Source organism: Ursus americanus, chromosome 15 (assembly GCF_024610735.1).
Source record: "Ursus americanus isolate L20-20 chromosome 15, mUrsAme1.1.p, whole genome shotgun sequence".
Lineage (NCBI taxonomy): Eukaryota > Metazoa > Chordata > Mammalia > Carnivora > Ursidae > Ursus > Ursus americanus.
Window position 1 is genome coordinate 18,484,098 of NC_142141.1, and position 18,417 is coordinate 18,502,514.

General features: G+C 47.4%; 1 protein-coding gene across 2 annotated transcripts in view; it reads right to left on the reverse strand.

The window, feature by feature from the left end:
* Window positions 1-1,736: 1,736 nt before the first annotated feature.
* The window catches only part of CYFIP2 (cytoplasmic FMR1 interacting protein 2), a 120,818-nt gene continuing 104,137 nt past the window's right edge, over window positions 1,737-18,417 (reverse strand). For both annotated transcript variants that reach the window (XM_045791993.2, XM_045791994.2), the window contains exons 27-31: window positions 15,026-15,098; window positions 14,462-14,556; window positions 9,063-9,301; window positions 7,437-7,584; window positions 1,737-4,643 (exon numbers count right to left, since the gene is read on the reverse strand). In XM_045791993.2, coding sequence (XP_045647949.1) covers window positions 4,476-4,643; window positions 7,437-7,584; window positions 9,063-9,301; window positions 14,462-14,556; window positions 15,026-15,098 — 723 coding nt within the window. In that variant the 3' untranslated portion in view covers window positions 1,737-4,475. The remainder of the gene's footprint in view (window positions 4,644-7,436; window positions 7,585-9,062; window positions 9,302-14,461; window positions 14,557-15,025; window positions 15,099-18,417) is intronic.

Genomic DNA, 18,417 nt, shown 5'->3' on the forward strand with positions numbered 1-18,417 from the left:
CCTTTAACAAGCTGGTTCAGGTAAAATGAGGTCATGTGAATGGGTCCGAAAGCAATATGCCTGGTGTCCTGCTAAGAAGAGGAAATGAGGACCCAGGCACAGCCAGAGGGAAGACCTTGTGAAGACACAGGGAGAAGACAGCGTCTAACATCCAAGAAGAGACACTTGGAAGAAAGCAACCCTGATGTCACCTTGGTCGTGGATTTCTAGCCTCCAGAACTGAGAAAGTAAATTTCTGTTGTTTAGACCATGTGGTCTGCGGTATTTTGTAATGGCTGCCCTAGCGAACCAATATGCTCTGCTACCCTATTCTCTCCCATCGTGAAATTGCTTCCCTCTTCCATCTGAAACCCTTCAGTACTTTGCCAGGTCCCCACATCTCTGATTGTGCCCAGGTGTTAGGACTGCCTGTGAGGCAGGGGTCCTTCTCCCGTGGGAGTTTTTGCTTTTGTTGTTTGTCTGTATACATCTAACATGGATTTCTATGTTCTCAGCCCAGTATTTTTCAAAGCATGTTCCACGGGAGGATTAGTAGTGCTGCAGAGAGAGGGGTTTCCAAAGTCATGGCCGCTAGGTGATGGGGTCCATTCCAGGCTGGTGATTGCTGCAGGACTCAGGGCACTGCAGATCTTCAAGAAGGGAAAAAGCAGGAGGCATCCCCCAAACCCATGCGACCGCGGAACCCTCTTTTCCCTGAGCATTGCTCAGGACTAATACCAACTGCACCCCAACTACAGCGGCTCAAATACACAACCTGTAACGATGGGACTCCTCGGAGGCGGGGACACATGGCTGAAAAAGATTTCGAGTCTGGGAAGTAGTCAGGCACCTCAAAGTACCCCACTGGGACATGACCAATGATCAGGGTCGTAGAGCTGGAAGGTGCCTCAGATTATTGTGTCCAACTTGAAGAAGAGGGAACCAAAGCCCTGGGAGATTAGAGGGCTGCCCGAGGCCGCAGCCAAGGGGGAGCCACTAATGCCCCAGGGCTCATCTTTGTGGATGGTCTTTGGGAAAGTTGCCGCTGCATAAAACGTAAAACTCCAAGCACCGGTGTTGGTTTTAAATACAACCTTCTAGTGTTCTTTGGGGTTATCCTTTCTGATGAGGGTGAGAGGTACCTTCAGCCTGGAAACTTCCCTGCCGCCATGCTGGGCCTTCTCCTGATACCAGGCTCTGCTCCCTCTTACTCACCCAAAGCCCTGAAAAGTCCAGTGGCTGTAAGTCTAGTTTCGGGGTCTGGCCTGGCTGAGCAGGTCCTTACAGTGTGCGAGCAAAAGCTCAGGCTTTGAAACTGGGTTCCAATCAGAATCACCACTTACTAACTGTGTGAAAATAAATACACCTCAGAGCCTCTCTCTCTCAAAGTTGGGAAATAGCACATAAAGTGATTGCAGCTGATTCCACGGAAGGGAGGGTCAGGATTTAGCCTGGGGGCTGCACACTTCAGACCTCACTAAATATTGCTTCCCATCCTTCCTCTGAAACTAGGGGTCACTCAGTGAGACTATGAAATCCTGACGAGCGGAAGCTACTGCCGGAGTCTCATCACGTGTCAACTGGTAAAGGTAATGCCCCAGCGAGAAAGCAAACAAGCCATTAGTTTAGGATGACCGACCTGCTACACCCTATCTCCTTCCATTCTCTTCGGGGTGTTTCCTTAGTCATCAGTGTTCACGCGGCCTTCCACACATCAGCGAATCCTGGGGTGAGACCAGGAATAAGGGCCAAGATGCTGGTTTGGAAGCAGTTTTAATGGAGATGGAAATGTTTATCAACTCAACACAGGTACCCCAAAATACAAAGCAAAATATCATCTTCAGCTGCATAGCAAATATGATTTAAGAATTTAACAACATTATCTGATCACAAGCGTAAATATAAGTCACCATAAATAAATGTAAATTCATTGTACAAAAATCCCCAACAACTCTTAATACAAATATGGTACATTTGACAGTTTCTAAAACAGAATTTTTTTTTAAACTTTTTAAAACCTAAGATTTTTTTTTTCCTGGTTCTTAGACACACAGAAAAAATCAAATCAAAAGGAGGCAGGAATACCAGGGAGGAAAGAATATTAAACCTGTTTGGTATTCATAAATAAATGTGCCAGCGAGCTAGGGAAATGAAATGTCTCTCCTTAAGGTGAAGACCTCAATTTACCAGGGTCAAGTCTCTCGGAGATAAGATTCTACCCAGGGGTCAAATTCAGAGTTACAGAGGCAGGATGGGGGTGGGGGGGGCAGGTTGCTGACAGAGCAAGCCCATCAAGTGGGTGATCCAAACCACAAAAGCAGTGGGCAAGGTTGTGGGATAAACTCTAGGACTTCATTCTATCTGAAAGACCCACTGTCCCCAGACAGGACTGAAGATTCAGAAGACTCTGGAGCTTCGATATTTTACGTGGGTTTGGAAGGCGTGTTCTACCATGTGGTGTAGCCTCTCCCTTCTGCCTTTGGGACACATCTATGGTCATCAAGAGGAAAAACAAAACAAAAACTCAGAATAAGAAGTGGCCTCTCCAGAAGGGAGGATCAGCCAGCTTCCACCCTGAATCGTTTCCCTACCCTACAAGTATTTTCTTTCATGGCTCAGAGGGAGCTCAGAGCCCAGGTTAGCGGTGGAGAGACCCTCTACAGCAGTGGTCCTCAGATTTCCACGTGCAACAGAACAACTCAGACAGCTTGTGGAAGGGGCAGATTTTCCTACCTGACTCCCAGAGATGCAGACTTAACTGGTTTGGGGGAGGGCCCAGAAATCTGCACCAAATGAGCTAATCTCAGGACGTCCTGATGGAGGCCCTCGGGCCACACTTGGTGAGCCCCGCCTCTCTCCTCTCTGGTGAGCAGTGTATCACACAAACCTCTTGCTATGGACTCCTTTTGTTCTTTCCATTGGGTTAAAATGGGCCATCTGATTAATGGTAACGATTTCCATTCATCCGCCCTGAGGGAGGGGATCATTGTTGTTCTTTCTATTTTCTCTCTTTTCTTTTCCTCCCTGGATTGGGGGAGAGATATCAAATATCTCATTTTATATTTTCTTACAAGCTCAGGGTCATAAGCTCCCTTTGAAGAAGAGGTGCTCTGTAATGAGACATTCATTCCCAAAGGCTTCCATCCTTCTAAACAGTCTCCCCATGCTCGGTGGGAGATTCTGGTTCAGTCAGAGAAATGCAAGTAGACAGGCCCCTGTGAGATAGGCTTCATGCCTCAAAATCTAGGTTAAGGAACATGAGGAACCTTGAGAGCTAAAGATAAAATGTCCTAAGAATCTTTCAGCTTCTAGGACAATGAGAATCCCAATTCACTAAAACAGGACTCCTTTTCTGGGAGTGTATCCTGGTATTAAAAACTTATTGACAAGTGCTATTTATATTCCTCACCCCTCTGACCCCAATATGTTTTGGGCTTCTGTTGAAATAACCCCTTAATAGTTTCTTTCTCGTGGGAGTTCTCCTTGATGAGAGAGTCTGTGCAGAGAAGTGGTCCCTAATCTGGCCACTGGCTACGGGTGTGGGCAGTCTGTGCCTGACTTGTTCAGTGCTGCATTCCCAGTGTCCACTGCCCTGTGCACCTTGCTGCTCACAGGATTTGCTTAATGAATAAAGGAGCCACCTCGTCATTATGCTGAGATGGTCCCACAGCTTTCTGTTTGGGGCTATGGAATTCCAGGCTATGTCAATAAATACTGCTTCCGCACAGCAGGCCTGACCATCTTCCTACCCGAGTTCCACTCAGTGAGACACAGCTGTGAATGCATTTCTGAGCTCTCTCTAGGAGTGCCCTGAGAGGGGAGTGTGGTTTTGGGGAGTCCAGGGAAGGCCAGAGCCAACACCGTCTATCATGGTGCTGGTACCAGGAACTTCGGCTTCTGTTTCCCGTGGCTCTCAGCGCCTGGTCCACAAGTACTGTTGGTGGTAGAATCCCCGGCATCCAGAGTAGGAGGAGATGCCCCCTGGGAAAATGGCGGGGAGGGAGTCAGAGGAGGTGAAGAAGCCAGGAAGTGGAGACACGCCTGTCAGGTCTGGCTGGTATCTCGGATACAGCCACGCTCTTTCCTCCTTCTCGGAGACTTCACTCCTGAGGTCGCACGGGGGCCCTGGGTAGGAGGTCACCATCTGGGAGGAGGTCTTGAGAAGCAACCATGGACGTGGGGTGGGGCTGTGAGATGGAGAAGGGGTGAGACTGGGGCTCTTCACACGGCTGAGGAAAAAAGAAAAGAAAAAGCACATACTGCCCTGTTTCTTTTCATTTTTTTTCATTGACGCTATGGAAAACCACCATGGAGATGTCACGGGAGAGCATGCACAGGCCCAGCCCTGGGAGGTGCGGGTGTGTGGGGGGAGGTTCTTGCTTGCTTCCAGGCTGATCCCAGGCGCTGTCCGGTCGGACCCTGTGGCAGGCTGGCCATGGCTTTCTCTCTCCTGCTGCTTCTTCTCCTCCAGGTCAAGGGTCTGCAGGACCTTCCGCCTAGCAGGTAGTGGCCAGGGACTGGTGGATGGGTGGCTGGAAGCAACGCACATGCTCTACGGTGGAACTGTCCGTCTCCACGGACTTCATGTACTTGTTCAGGATGGCAAAAACCTCGTTGTTCAAGATCTGGTACTTCCTAATTCTGTCTGCCATCTTCTTCAGGGGCTGCGGAAGGACAGGGATGTGCAGGTTAGGGGCAGGAGGAGGGGACAGAGAAATAAAAAGCAAGAGCAAGAAGATGCAGTGAGGATGGGGTCCAGGGTCCCGATGCTTCAATGATCACGTCACTCTTTTCCTTTCAGGCCTTCCGTGGGTTTCCAGAGCTTAGCAATCAAATGTTAACTTGGCCATAGAACCCTTTCTGAGTTTCAAAATTTACTACCAGGCTACAATAATCAAAATAGTATGGCACGGGCATGAAGACAGGCCTATAGGTCAATGGAATAGACAGCCCAGAAATAGACTTTTCCATATATGGTCAAATGATTTTTAACAAGGGTGCCAAAACCATTCAATGGAGAAAGGATCGTGTTCTCAACAAATGGTGCTGGGATGCCGGGAATGGCCAGCAATCCCTGTACCGGCGGATGAAAGATGACTCCAAACTTTGCTGTGTAAGAGAGGAGAAGGCAAGGGGGTCAACGCTCAGAGACAAAGACCCCTTGCTTTTCTTTGCTCCTGCCTTTACTGGTCCTTCAGGATAATCATAAATCTTTATCACTGTTTCTCAAGCACGTGATGTGTGACAAGGGGTCTTACTGAAACTGGGAGGATCTGTTTATGGGAAAGATACGATATGCTAATCTGTGTTCTGTGAGTTCTGCTAAATACAGCCTAGGGGACAATGCCTACATCCTAGATCACAGGGTCGCGGTTTGGGCTAAGAGAGCTTTGGGGAAGGCAACTCCCCGCGGCATTCCTACAACAGTGGTCACACAGGCCTCGGCATTCCAAAGGCCTATGCCCTACTCCCAAACCTTCCCTCGCCCCCAGCGGCCTCCGTGTTCCATGTTAGCAAGCCAGGTATCATGGCTGATGTCATGCTCTACATTAACCCCAGCACTGGGAGAACTGGATATCCACATGCAAAAGAATGAAGCTGGATCCTCACCTTATACAATACACAAAAAAACCCAACGACAACAACAGCAAAAAACAAACTTCAAAATGGCTTAAAGACCTAAACATAGGATCTAAAACTATAAAACTCTTAGAAGAAAACACAGGAAAATCTTCATGCCACTGAATTTGGCAACGATTTCTTAGATGTGACACCAAAAGCACACTAAAAGAAAACATAAATTGGACCACATCAAAATTAAAGACTTGTCTGCGTCAAAGGACACTATCGACAGAGTGAAAGGGCAACTCATGGGATGGGAGAAAATATCTGCAACTCGCATATCGGATAACGGATTAATATCCAGAATATATAAAGAACTTCTACACCTCAACAACGACACAGTCCAATTACAAAGTGAACAGAGGACTTGAATAGACATGTCTCCAAAGAAGATAAACAGCCAATTAGCACGTGCAAAGATGCTCAACAGCACTAATCGTTAGTGAAATGGGAATCAAAACCAGAATGAGGCAGCACTTCACGTCCATCATGATGGCTATTACCCAAAACCCCAGAGAACGAGTGCTAGGAAGGAGGTGGAGAAACTGGAACCCCTGTGCATTGCTGGTGGGAATGTAAAATGAAAACAGTAGGGCAGGTCCTCAAACATTAAAAATAGAATCAGCACGTGACCCAGCAATTCCACTTGAAGGTAAGTCCCCCACAGAAATGAGGGAGCTGAACAAATACGTGTACACTCATGATCCCAGCAGCGTGGTCACAGTGGCCGAGGAGCGGAAGCAGCCCCAGCGCTCCTCGAAGGGGGAACGGATAAACACAACATGGTGTATACATACAACAGAACGTTATTCAGCCGTAAAAAGGAAGAAAATTCTGGTACGAACGACCACAGGGTGGCCCCAAACACATTATGCTGAGTGAAATAAGCCAGTCGTGAAAGAAGGAATACTGTAGGACTCCTCTTATATGAGGTCCCTAGTCAAGCCCAGAGATGGAAAGTAGAAGGGTGGTTACCAGAGGCTTGGGGGAGGAGAGCCTGGGGAGTTAGCGTTTGATGGGCACAGTGTTTCCGTTTGGGAAGCTGAGAAAGTTCTGGAGGTGAAGGGCGGTGACGGCTGCACGACAGTGTGAGTGCACCTAATGCCACCGCACCATACACTTAACGATGGTTAAAAGGGCAACTTTTATGTTTATGTATATTCTACCACAAAGGCAAACAACAACAACAACGACGAAAAAACCCTTTATGAGGTAGCTCCTGCTTGCTTCTCCTTTCCGCTGGCCCTAGAGACCCAGTCTTTGCTCCAGCCGTACACCCTCACATCTCTGTGCCTTTGTTACAGCTAGCTGTTCCCTCTGTCTGGAACATCCTCCCCACCCTTCACCCCATTTTTTGCCTGGTAATTGGCTGGTGGTCATTCTGGACTCAGCCCACGCGTTGCCTCCACGGGAAGCCTTCTCGGGCCACCCCTCCCCACCTGCCCCTCAGTTTAGACAGCCCTTCTCAAGGCCCCCACGGCAGCGCCGCTCACCCCACGACAATGCCGCTCCCAGCCCCGTGCCTGCATGACTTCCACGTTCGGTGAGAGTCTGTGTGCACGAGGCGCCAGCATCGGCAGTCTGACTGGCGCAGGGAAGGGGTAATTCAGGTCTGGAGCCCGGCCCAGCCCTGCAGGGTGACCTGATTCATCCCAGCAGGTTATGCGCAAGTGACTCACGGCTTCTGAAGAGAAGGTCCCCGGCTGCTGAGCATCTTTGTACCTACCTGTGGTGTGGGGACTTGGCCTCCATAAGCAGCTCGCCCTCCTTTTCAGATGAAAGCCTGCTTGTCAGGCCTGGCCCCACTTCCCAGGCCCCAGCCCTTGGCTGCTTACCACATTCTTGATGACCTCATCCTTCCCGTCCTGCCTCTGGACCTTCAGCAGGTGGTAACAGAAGTCAAACAGGTCGAAGCGACGCTGCTGGCCCAGCAGGACGATGATGGAACAGCCGGCCCAGTTCAAACCATCACCAAAACATTGCCTGGGAGTGGGGAGAGGAAGCAGCTGGAGTGAGGGGCTGGGGAGGGTGGGGGCTGGGCCCTCATCTTAGGTCAGGAGGACAGAGAGTGAGCAAGCGAGTCCCTGGGTCAATCCTCTTAATCTGTAAAGTGGGTGCAAGGGAAGATGTGAGCATACATTCATTAGTTCCGGGGACTATGGCTCTAGGTCTAACCACAAAGAGGTGTCAGCCTGTCAGCCACTGATGCAAGAAAAAAAAGATAAATTTGTAGGGAAAAAATTCAACCAGTCCTTGAGATTTCTGTGGCTGACTAGAATTCGGATGAGAATCTGTCTCGCCTCTGTAAAGGAGCCGGCGGAAGGCTCGTGAAGGGAAAGACCACTTTAAACCAGAAGACCAGGTGGCCCATGTAGGCTGAGAGGGCAGGGGTGGGGCGGGGCGCGCGGAGGAGCAGATGCTGCGGGGGCGTGGGGGCCGCGAGTCCTCTGGGTCTGGCGACGCGCAGCCGGCATGCCGCCAGCACTCAACAGCATCCTGGGCAAGTCCCGAGGCTGTGGGGTCATCTCTCTGCTGTTTTTCTTATCCTCGAGCAGCAGCTGCAGCCCAACGGGCAAGCTTCCCTGCTTCCTCCTCACTCTGGCTGGCGGTGCAGGCCCAGCAGCTGCTCCGAAAACAGTTGCCCAGCCCAGCCCCAACCCCACTTCCTTGGGGAAGCCTTCTCTGGCCCTCACTGGCTTGTTCTCAAGAGCGCTCGGCTCCTGGAGGGCAGACCTCGTCTGCCTTCTTCACTAGTCTGTGCCCGATGTGTGGCTGGGTGAGGGAAGGAGAACTGGAATCTGCCTCTGTCTTCTTGGACGACAGGACTGTGTTCCTCTCGAAGGCTTCCTGGTTTTCAGGAGTAGAGGCCTCACGAGCCAGGCTCGCATGCGCAAGCTGGGCCTGACCCTTGGCTGAGGAGGCCTCTCTCTGTTCTGTGAACTCCACAGTTTTGTGAGGGGTGAGGTGGACACTGGGGTTCTCAATGCCGAACCCTCCCCAGGGCCCCCTCCTGTCGGCACAAATAGAGCAGCTTCCGGTCGTGGAAAGACCAGGCCCTGAGAGGTCCTAAGTCCCAATGCACACACATGCACACACTCCCTCTCTGCCTCCAACCACGTGTTGCCCTTCCTGGAGTGTTCCCCCCATCCCCCCGAGGGTCGAATCCCAGGCAATGTGCAAAGCTCAGTTCTACCGTGTGACTTACACTCCAATGACTCACTCAGCTCTCTTCTCAGGCACCTATCCCCCTTCCTGCCTCTGCTGTATGAGGTCAGGAACCATCTACTTCCGCTCAGCATTGGTGTCTGATCGGCACCTTGCACATCATATGTATTCCACGAACAGCTGTTGGACAGCCTGCCCCTGCCCACCCTTCTAGTTGAGCCCTGGTAGCCTGGAGACTCTTGGCGGGGGCGGACATGCAAGTTGGGCGGTGACCCAGCCTCCCCTGGGGTACTCACTCGGCGGTGAACTCGTTGGTCCCCACAGGGATGCAGTAGACGAACTGCATGGCACTCCAGAGCCGGTGGAACTCCACGCACTCGTCGACGTGCATGACGCCATTGGTGGGTGGCGGGCCCCGCCAGATGGGGTCCTGCAGGTAGCTCCGAATGCGCGTCAGGATGACCTCAAACATGGACAGGCCACAGCACAAGCGCTCCTTGGTCAGCAGGTCGCCCTCCCGAGCGATGGCGATTTGCTGGGAACGGAAAAGTGCATAAACCTTCTATCCTCACCTCGGACCCCATCTTCCACCTCTCACCAGAGATTCCCATGCCCTGGAGCTTGTGTGTCTGGAAATCACTCACCAGAGTGGGTATCTTGCCCAGGGCTGGGCACTACCTTTGTAAGCCCTAGTGCAGTAGCAGGGGTCTTGTGGTAGGCTTACTTGTGGCAAGTAAAATCTAGGTGGCATCAAGGAGGAAGAGTCAAACTAAAAACATCCCAGTCTACTACATAATAAAATGCTATAGAGCCACTGAAAAGATTGAGATGACACTAGTAGTAGTTCACACTCGCTGAGTGTGTGTATAATAAGCTATTTATTCCTCACATCGACCCCACAAAATAGGTGCCATTGTTATCCTCATCTTACAGGTAAAGAAACCGAGGTTCAGAGAGGCAGCCCTGAGTGGTACAAGCTGGGATCTGAATCCTGATAGTCTAGATGTACAGGTTAAATTGCTAAGTGAATATAGAGCAAGTTTCAGAAAAGGATGTATACTACAGTCCTATTAAAAACATTAACATAGAAAAATAAAATAAAAACATCAACAACATGCAATCCCACAAACAAAACTCTGTGTGTGTGTGTATGTGTGTGTGTGCGCGTGTGTGTGTGTGTGCGCGTGTGTGTAAACTAGTTTAGAAGGAAACACCAACTGTGAGAGCAGATGGGCTTGGATAAACAGGCAGGATTTTCACTTTTTACTTTAAATACTTCTGTACAGTTGAATGTTCTGCAATAAGCATATGTCACTCTTAAAATTTGAGACTGATTTTACAGGATCATTTCCTCCCATTAGAAGTCCTCTGACCACAGTAAACCACCTCTATTAATAATTTAAACTGGCTTCACACCTGGGTTCTGGTTATTGCATCTCTAATAATCAGCTGGCTAGACAAGCACATCAAAACACATGTCCGTATCATGAGCAAAAATGTCTGGGGGTAGAGGTCTCAAAACCATCTGCAAATAGTGGATAAATATTAAAATCTGAGGTCAAAGGAAGGTCTCCAAATCTAGGGACAAAGCTACAGAAGGCTGGCCTCTGAGACGGAGAGGTCCACAGGGTGCTCGTGGGGTCAGCTCTCCAGAGGGCAGTCTCCCCCGAGAGCTCTCGTTACAGAGCACCTGGAAGGAGCCTACCTGACTTCTCCCTGTAAGCTCCCACCCTGGAGCCCCTAGAAGGAGGGTGACCTCTAAATTAGTCCACAGAGGGAAATAAATCAGGAAACACAATGCTGGAGCCTGTTAGGAAAATGGGCCAGGAGCTTCATTGTCATGACAACTATAAACTGAGAGAAGTCTAGGACAAAAAACGTGAATTGGAGAGGAGTTTGACAACGTGTGTTTCAAGCATGAAGGAGAGGGAGCCCTGCTTTCACGGTGACTCATCTTGATTCTGTAGGCAGAGAAAACTCCCGAGCAGAGAAGAGACCATTCGGGCTGCCATAGCTGGCCAGAAATAGGTCTTTAAAAAAATCCTGAACCTAGTGCTCGATGCTGTTCTTAGCGGGCAACCCTCTACGCTGGTCTTGGGACCCTGGAAGGGCTCTCCACTCAGGGTGCTGGTACAGGGAAGATGGTCAGTAAATACATAAAGGACCCAGATTTGTTCTCAAGTCATGAATATTCTTCTTCGTGAATTAACACAGAGACTTCTGCTTTACTAATTACTCTCGTGTGCATCCAGTTAGTCTGAATCAATCCCCAGGGCCTGATAATCATGGTGGGGATCTAAAAATCAGCAATGGGGTTTATAAATCTGCAGACAGACTTGAGACTCTGGTGACCCCCCCACTACAGCCAACCAAAGGGCCCCTGACGGAAGAGGTGTAGGGGCTTTTGCCCTTCCTCAGGAAAACATTCACCCTTCAGTTTCTCTTGGGAACTGTAAAAGTAACACAGTCACTTGGGTAAATATGGAAAAACAGCTTCAAGAAGTCATAAGAAAATAAAAATCTCCCATAAACCCCATTACCTAGAAATGAGGTTTCTTAAAATACTGATCTATGATTTGTGTTAATGTATTTGAGTGTGTGTATGCATCTTTAGTGAACAGAATTTGGATCAGACCATCTTGCTTTTTTTTCTCTTCAGGTAGCAGCAATCTACAAAACCATTTCCTTCAATATTTTCAGCAACATAATTTTTTAACAGCTACAGAAAATGGCCACTGGCAGATCACCATTTATTGAGTCTTCTATGCTTACTGGTTATTTTAAAGTGTTTTTCAAATTTTCATTATTACAGACAATTCTTAAGCAACTGTCCCCATACGCAACACTTTTTAAGCTTCTCTCTGATTATTTGCTTCGGATAAAATCCTAGAAGTAGGACTCGGCAGTTGAAGTAGGTACCTATTTTAAAAGGCTTCTGCAACATAGTAACGAGCTGAAGGAAAGCTGAGCCACTCTCCACCATCCACTCCTTGTAACCTCACCAGCTCTCTCTTATCAGTAAGGAAAGGTCTCTGCCAACTTGAGGGCTGAAAAATTGCACCCCTTCTTTTAATTTCCATTTCAGTGATTACTGGTAAGGCTAAACACTGTTGCTGTTTTTGTTGGCATTTATACTTTTTAGGGCGTGAGTTTTCTTCCATGTCCTTTTTCCTTTGGGTAGGTCTATCCGTTTCTTCTTGCTTTGAAAAAGTGCATCGAGGACCGTTTGCAGCCAAGGCCCCACTTTGTGACTTGGTGTTATATACATATATATTGTGTGTGTTTCACATAACTTTCATCCATTTCTTTTCTGTTCTACTCAGTGGGGGATTTTTCTCTCTTTCTGCCTTTGTTTTCTGAGTTAACAAGGGAACAGAAAAAGCACCTGTGAAAATAAATGTGGAAATAAATTTCTGCACAGATACTTTGATTACATTTAGTGATCTCTGGAGGAAAATGACATCTCGATAATCCCTTCTACAATCCTTTGTGGTTTTTGAAAGTCTCTTACTCATTTTCGTTCATCAGAACATTCACGAAAGCCGGCTCAACGAAGGCAGCACAGCAGCTGTTGGCCCATTTCACAGGTGGGGAGACAAAGACTGAGATATTACATGTCTAGCACCAGACTGTGCATCAAGTGTGAAGCTGGGATGAGGACCCCTGTCTTCTGACCTCCTGCCGGAGCGCACTTTCCATGATAGCACCTTAGTATGTCCCAGAAATAAATGCAAACAGGGCAATACCATTAAAACGTCTTGACTTTGAACATGTGGCAGCATGTCCCCATCACGGCTTAGCTATTATGTGAATCTCCCGCACCCCCGCTAGCTTGGAGGGTAATAGTTCGTTACTCTTCTTTGGTGTATGGGACGACTTAGCTTTGGACTATTCCTTGAGGGCCAGGTGACTTAGAAAACTGGTACTTCCTCTCCAGCAGAATGTCTAGGCTTTTGTTTGTTAAAGACTCCGCATTTGACAAATTGAGATTTCTATCAGTCCCAGGGAAATGGTGTTCACCAGAACAGGGAAGGAATTCACAGTCTCCTAAGTGGAAACACATGCCAAACCCTGGGTGCGAGAGGCCAGATTCTTGTAGGATGACACCAACAGCAGAGCAGACACATTTCTATGTCGCTGGCTTGGGGGATTTCTCCCTAAAAGGAAATCTTTCGAGGACTCCTCTGTTCAGCCTCTCAAGGCCAAAAAAGAAAATGTGCGCGCTCTGCAGGGTCTGAATTCTCCCTGTGGTGACTCAAAGAACCCAAATGCCACTGAACATTTAGTCACCGTATCCAGCAGGCGCTGGGTGGCATGCAGGTGGTCTGGCAAGGGTTGCTCATCAGCGGGACACCTGAGCGGACTGGGTCCTGCAATGTGCTCCAAATACTTGCCCTGATTTCTGAGAGAAGAGGCTGCCTTCTGCCCCCGCTGAGGACGTTGAGTCCTTCAGACTCCTCAGCTTTTGTGATAAGAGCAGAGAGGAACCCGGCAATGCGAGTCCAAGCGCAGATTTGAATCCTAACCTTTTATGCAGCTGGCAAAGGTAAACGAGACAGACCACCCCGGCTTGTTCCACCAGGGTGCCCCATTTCTCTTCCTCCGGAAGGCCTACCCCCCCAGCCCCCCCACCCCCCGCCTCCCTAAAACTGTGTAGATTACTCAAATCAGTGTGAAAGGAGACAGCACATGCATTTGGCCGCCTCACTACTCTTTTCTTTCCTGACTCCTGCCCCAGTCTGTGAGTTCTCTGAGGCTGGGGTCCTGCCCCCCCCCCCATGTTCACAGCAACCGGTACTGGTTTGTAAAAATTAATTTTATTTTCCAAGATTTTATTTCTAAGTAATCTCTACACCCAACGTGGGGCTTGAACTCACAACCCCAAGATTAAGAGTCCCATGCTTTACTGACTCAGCCAGCCAGGCACCCCTGTAAAACTTAACTTTAATCACAGAATTAACATATGAGCTTATTCACTTTTGAAAATATTCAAACATTACAGAGAAAGCTGAAGTGTCCTGACCCAGGAGACCATCACCCCATCTCTGTCTCTCTCATCTCTCTTCAGAGGGTGCCGCCATTAGGAGCCATGAGAATTATCATGTTTTAGGAACAGTTTCACTGATAGAGTTTTGTTGTATGCCTTCTTCCCCTAAGCACACACTTCTGCTCTGTCCACACCGATGCACCTAGACCTCATCTTTCCTTTTCATTACGTAGCAAGTAGTCAACATTTAGATAACTTTACCACATTGTAGTTAGTCAACCCTCTACTGGTTGTTTCTAGTTTTTGCTTGAACAAACAATGCTACAGTTAACATCTGTGTTCCTATATCTGTTTTTCTAGCAAAGATATCCAGAAGTGAATTGCTGGTTCTCAGGGTGTGTGGAGTTTTAATTCTGAGAGGTGACTTAGCAGAATTTCTAATACCTAACGGGAGCATGATAGATACTTGTCTGACTTCCTTCTTTCCTGGTACAATAGCTGATACAGGGTGTAGAAGAAAGAACTCAGGCCTGGGAAACAGCAAATCTCATTCCAGACCTGACCCTGCCACTAACAGGCTTTGTAGACATTCTTTTCCACCCTCTCTCTGGGCCTCAGTTTCCCTGCCTGTCAAATGAGGGAGTTGGACCAAATGCTCGCCCTCTAAACTTTCTTTTGTTTCTCAGAGTCTGGATAGAAGGATCATACCTGAGGGGTCCCCAGCCGCTCTATCAGAGGGACCAGGTGAAGCGGGGCATACTTGGCTTCCAGACGTTTCATGCGGACCTCCAGACGCTCCCCTTCTGCAAAAGGAGCAGCAGAGCAGAAAATGAGACTCAGGGTACCCTGGGGGAACTGAAGAAGGAAAAACTCTCAGAGGACCAGTGATGTATCTGTGTTCCCAAATGTGGCTGGACAGCATAGAACTGTTCTCCTTCATTCTAAAGTGTGATCAGAACTTGCTACGAGGAAACACGTTCTAGTATCTCCGTCCAATGACAGAATTATCTACCTTACGGGGTGGTGAGTTTCCCATCATTCAAAAGAGTTCAACCAAAGCTAGACAGGAACACATGAGGGACGACCTAGAAGGACCAAGGAACAAGGCCCGGAGGGTCACTCCAACTCTGCGATTCTGTGAGTATTGACTAGCTGCCCAAAGCTTTATTTAAGCTTCTCCCTTTCGTACTGCAGGTCTGCCTTTATTGGGAGTACGTGAGCCGGAAGTTCAAATGCAAGCTGGCTAGTTAGCTGCTGTTGGTGGTTTCTTACCTTTGATGTAGACTCTAGGCAAGATGTTTTGGAAGGGTGCAGCGTGGAGCAAATCACAGACTTCCTCCTGAGACTGCGAACAGAGGTAGAAGGAAAGAAAGGGGAAACAATTCTCATTTTAAACCACAAGGAATTTTCATTCCTGAAACCCTGCGCCCCAGAGGCAGCTAGGGTCCACATTTTGACTCCTCCTCTTACTGGCTATGGCATCTTCAGCAAGTTGCTTAATCTCTTCGAGCCTCTTTATTGAGCCACAAAATGAGAACCGGAAGAATAGGACTTATTTAATGAGTTTTTGTAAGGATCGAGTGAGAGAATGCATAACCTTACAGCATAGTCTCTGGCACATAATGAGGGTGCAATACATTTTCATTATAATCTTATAAGGAATTTGTTGAGGGTTTCAAATGAGTGACAGAGGAACTGAACAGAGATGATGGGCCCCAGACTCCATGTTTGTCTGGTTGATTGTGAGGCTTGTAGGCTCAAAGCAGGTGGCTGGGTCAGTCCACCCATCCACCGATGATGATTCCATGCAAAGGCCTGTCTCTGTTGGGTTTTCTCCGCACGAGATACCAACTAGTGAGAAAAGAGAAACTAGAACCCAGGACAGATAGGTTTTGATGGTAACTTGTTATGCATAAAAGTGAGCTTTAAAACATCTTAAAAAGAGGGAAAAGTCTGGGGAGGACAGGCCTGGAAGATAGGGTCTAATGGGCTTGCTGTCCCGTGACCAGTTTATGATAACTGGATTTCAGAACAGAGGATGGGGTAAAGGGACCTAGAGAAGCCACCCTCCATGGCTCTTGGTTTCTCTTCCTTACACTGTAGGGATTTGGACTAGGTAAGGCCCAGACTTCATTCAGCTCTGGCACTCTTGGATCCTAAGCCTCTGAGAAAATCAGGACTGTGAGTGTCCTTGGCTTTCCTTCCCTGGGCATGGGTGGAATACTCCATCCTAGAAATCTGGAAGGCTGACTGCTCGAGACGGGGAACCCCCAAACTCCTTTTTTACTCTAGGTCAGTCCTTGAAGGGAGGCTAGCAGAGAAAAGATGAGTGAACCCCTCAAAGGAACCTTCCTGAGTGCCATTCTCAGTTTCTTAGCTGGGAGGAAATTTTCCCTCTTCCTTAAGCTATTTCTCTCATAACCACTAAATCAAATAACATGGTATTGATTGCTATTTCTAAACTTAGGTCCTTGGATTCATCATATAATTTAAAACTTGGCTTATTGGTCAGTCAGACTATTCTTTAATTTACTAATTACACTGATTGATTTTTCAATGATGAACAAGGCTTGCATTCCGGGGATAAACCTCACTTGGTTGTGATGCATTATCCTTTTTATATATTGCTGGATTTTATTTGCTAATACTTTCTTGAGGACTTTTACTCTATATTCGTGAGGGGCATTGATTTGCTGTTTTCTTTTTAAATGTCTTTGGTCTTGATATTAGGATAATGCTGACCTTGTAAGATAAATTGGGAAGAGTTCCCCTCTTTTCTGTATTCCAGAAACAACTGTGCAGAATTGGTATTATTTCTTCTTGAAATGTTTGTAGAATTCACAAGTGAAGCCATCTGCATGTGGAGTTTTCTTTGTCAGAAGTTTTTTTTTTTTTTTAATTAGAAATAAAAATTTTTTAATAGCCATAGGACGATGCAGGTTACCAAATTTTTTCTCAAGTGAGTTTTGGGGGTTTATATGTATCAAGGATATGGCTCCTTTCACCAATCCCAAACTCTAGAATTGGATATCCATTTTCTTGCTGGGTATCACCACTTGGATATTCCAAACCTCAACATTTCCGAAGTTGACCTTCCCTCCTTCCTCCCTAGGGTTCCTCTGCTCATAGAAAGGCATGACCATCTCCTTATTTGCCCAAGCCTAAAACCTGAGGCTCATTTTCTTCTTTACTTCCCATGACCATTAAATCTTCATGTCTCTTGCTTCTTTCCACATTCCTTCCCACTGACCACCACAATACTCCGAGCTCCTTATGCGTGGGGATGCTGTCTCTAAATTTGCCTCTTCTCCCCAGTGCCTAGAACATAACAGTTTCTCAATAACGACTGACTAATGAATGCATATTTGTTAGCTCATATTTTTCTTAGGTGAATAAATTTATTTAGCCACATAACCAACCTCCAAGTATGAGAATACCATTACATACGTTCATCCAACAAATATTGGTTGAGTGCCTGGCACTGTTCTAGGCTTTGCAGATATGATGTTGAACAAGTTAGACTAGATCTTTGCCCTCATGGAATTTATGTTCTAGGTGATAGAGACAGATAAAAACAAGCAAACAAATCAGAAAATTTCAGATAGTGATAAAAGAAAACAAGGTAATAAGCTAGAAAGTGACTGGAAATGGAGAAGAGACTGTTTGAGGAAGGGTGGTTAGGAAAATCCTTTTGGAGGGAGAGACATTTGAAAGAAGATGGAATGAAGCGAGGAAGCCAGCCACGAAGATATGAGGTAAGAGCATTCCAGTACAAAGGCCCTGGGGCAGAAAGTAAGCTGGAGCATAGTGATGCCGTGCTAGGAATCATGGTACAGACTGAGGCCCTAATGATAAGGAGGGACCATCATGTGGGGGTCGTAGGCATGGTATAAAGTCTGGATTTTATCTTAAGTGCAGTGAGGAACTATGGAGGTATTCTAAGCAGAGGATCGGTTATGATAGCTCCATTGCTGAGTTTTCCTACCTTCCTTCTTTTCTTCCAAAAATTTCAGTTGTTCCTAGAAATGTCTTACTAGAAAAGTTGCCTATTGGATGAACTATCAGCTTTCTATTTTATTAATGTGAATAAAATTGACACTGGGTGTCACCTTAGGGGATGGAGGAAGGGGAAGAAGGTTCTGGGTCCTCTACAAGAGCAATGTTGTTGCTTTACTCATTTTACAAGATGAGCTCCCCCTTCAGATTTCTTTGGGAGGGACAAGAGTGTTCCATTTACCCCTCTCTGCATATCCCCTGTCCTCCAGTTAGCAACTGTAAGATCAGAGGTTCTTTGGGGCAAGGGGAACTTCCGTCTGGCACACTTCCTGTATGTTCTATATGTCCTAATGCAATTTGTTAATGAAGGTGAGGAAAGACAGGAAGATGTGCTTTCCTAATAGAGGTGGGAAAAAGGACCTTAAAGGTCCCAGAGGATGAGCTATGAGGTCATTTGCATCATGAGGTGGCTACATACGCCGCAACACGTTCCAGGGAAGGTATCTGTTCGGCATTCCTTAGATGAGGCCATTGCAACTGATGAAAATGTCCAGTTTAGAGCACACAAAGGCTTGGGTCAGGGAGCCAAACAAGCCTCCATTGTGGGTGTCTATGCTAATGGTCAATCTCCTCCTTATCTAATCTTGATCTTAAAGGATCCACACTGG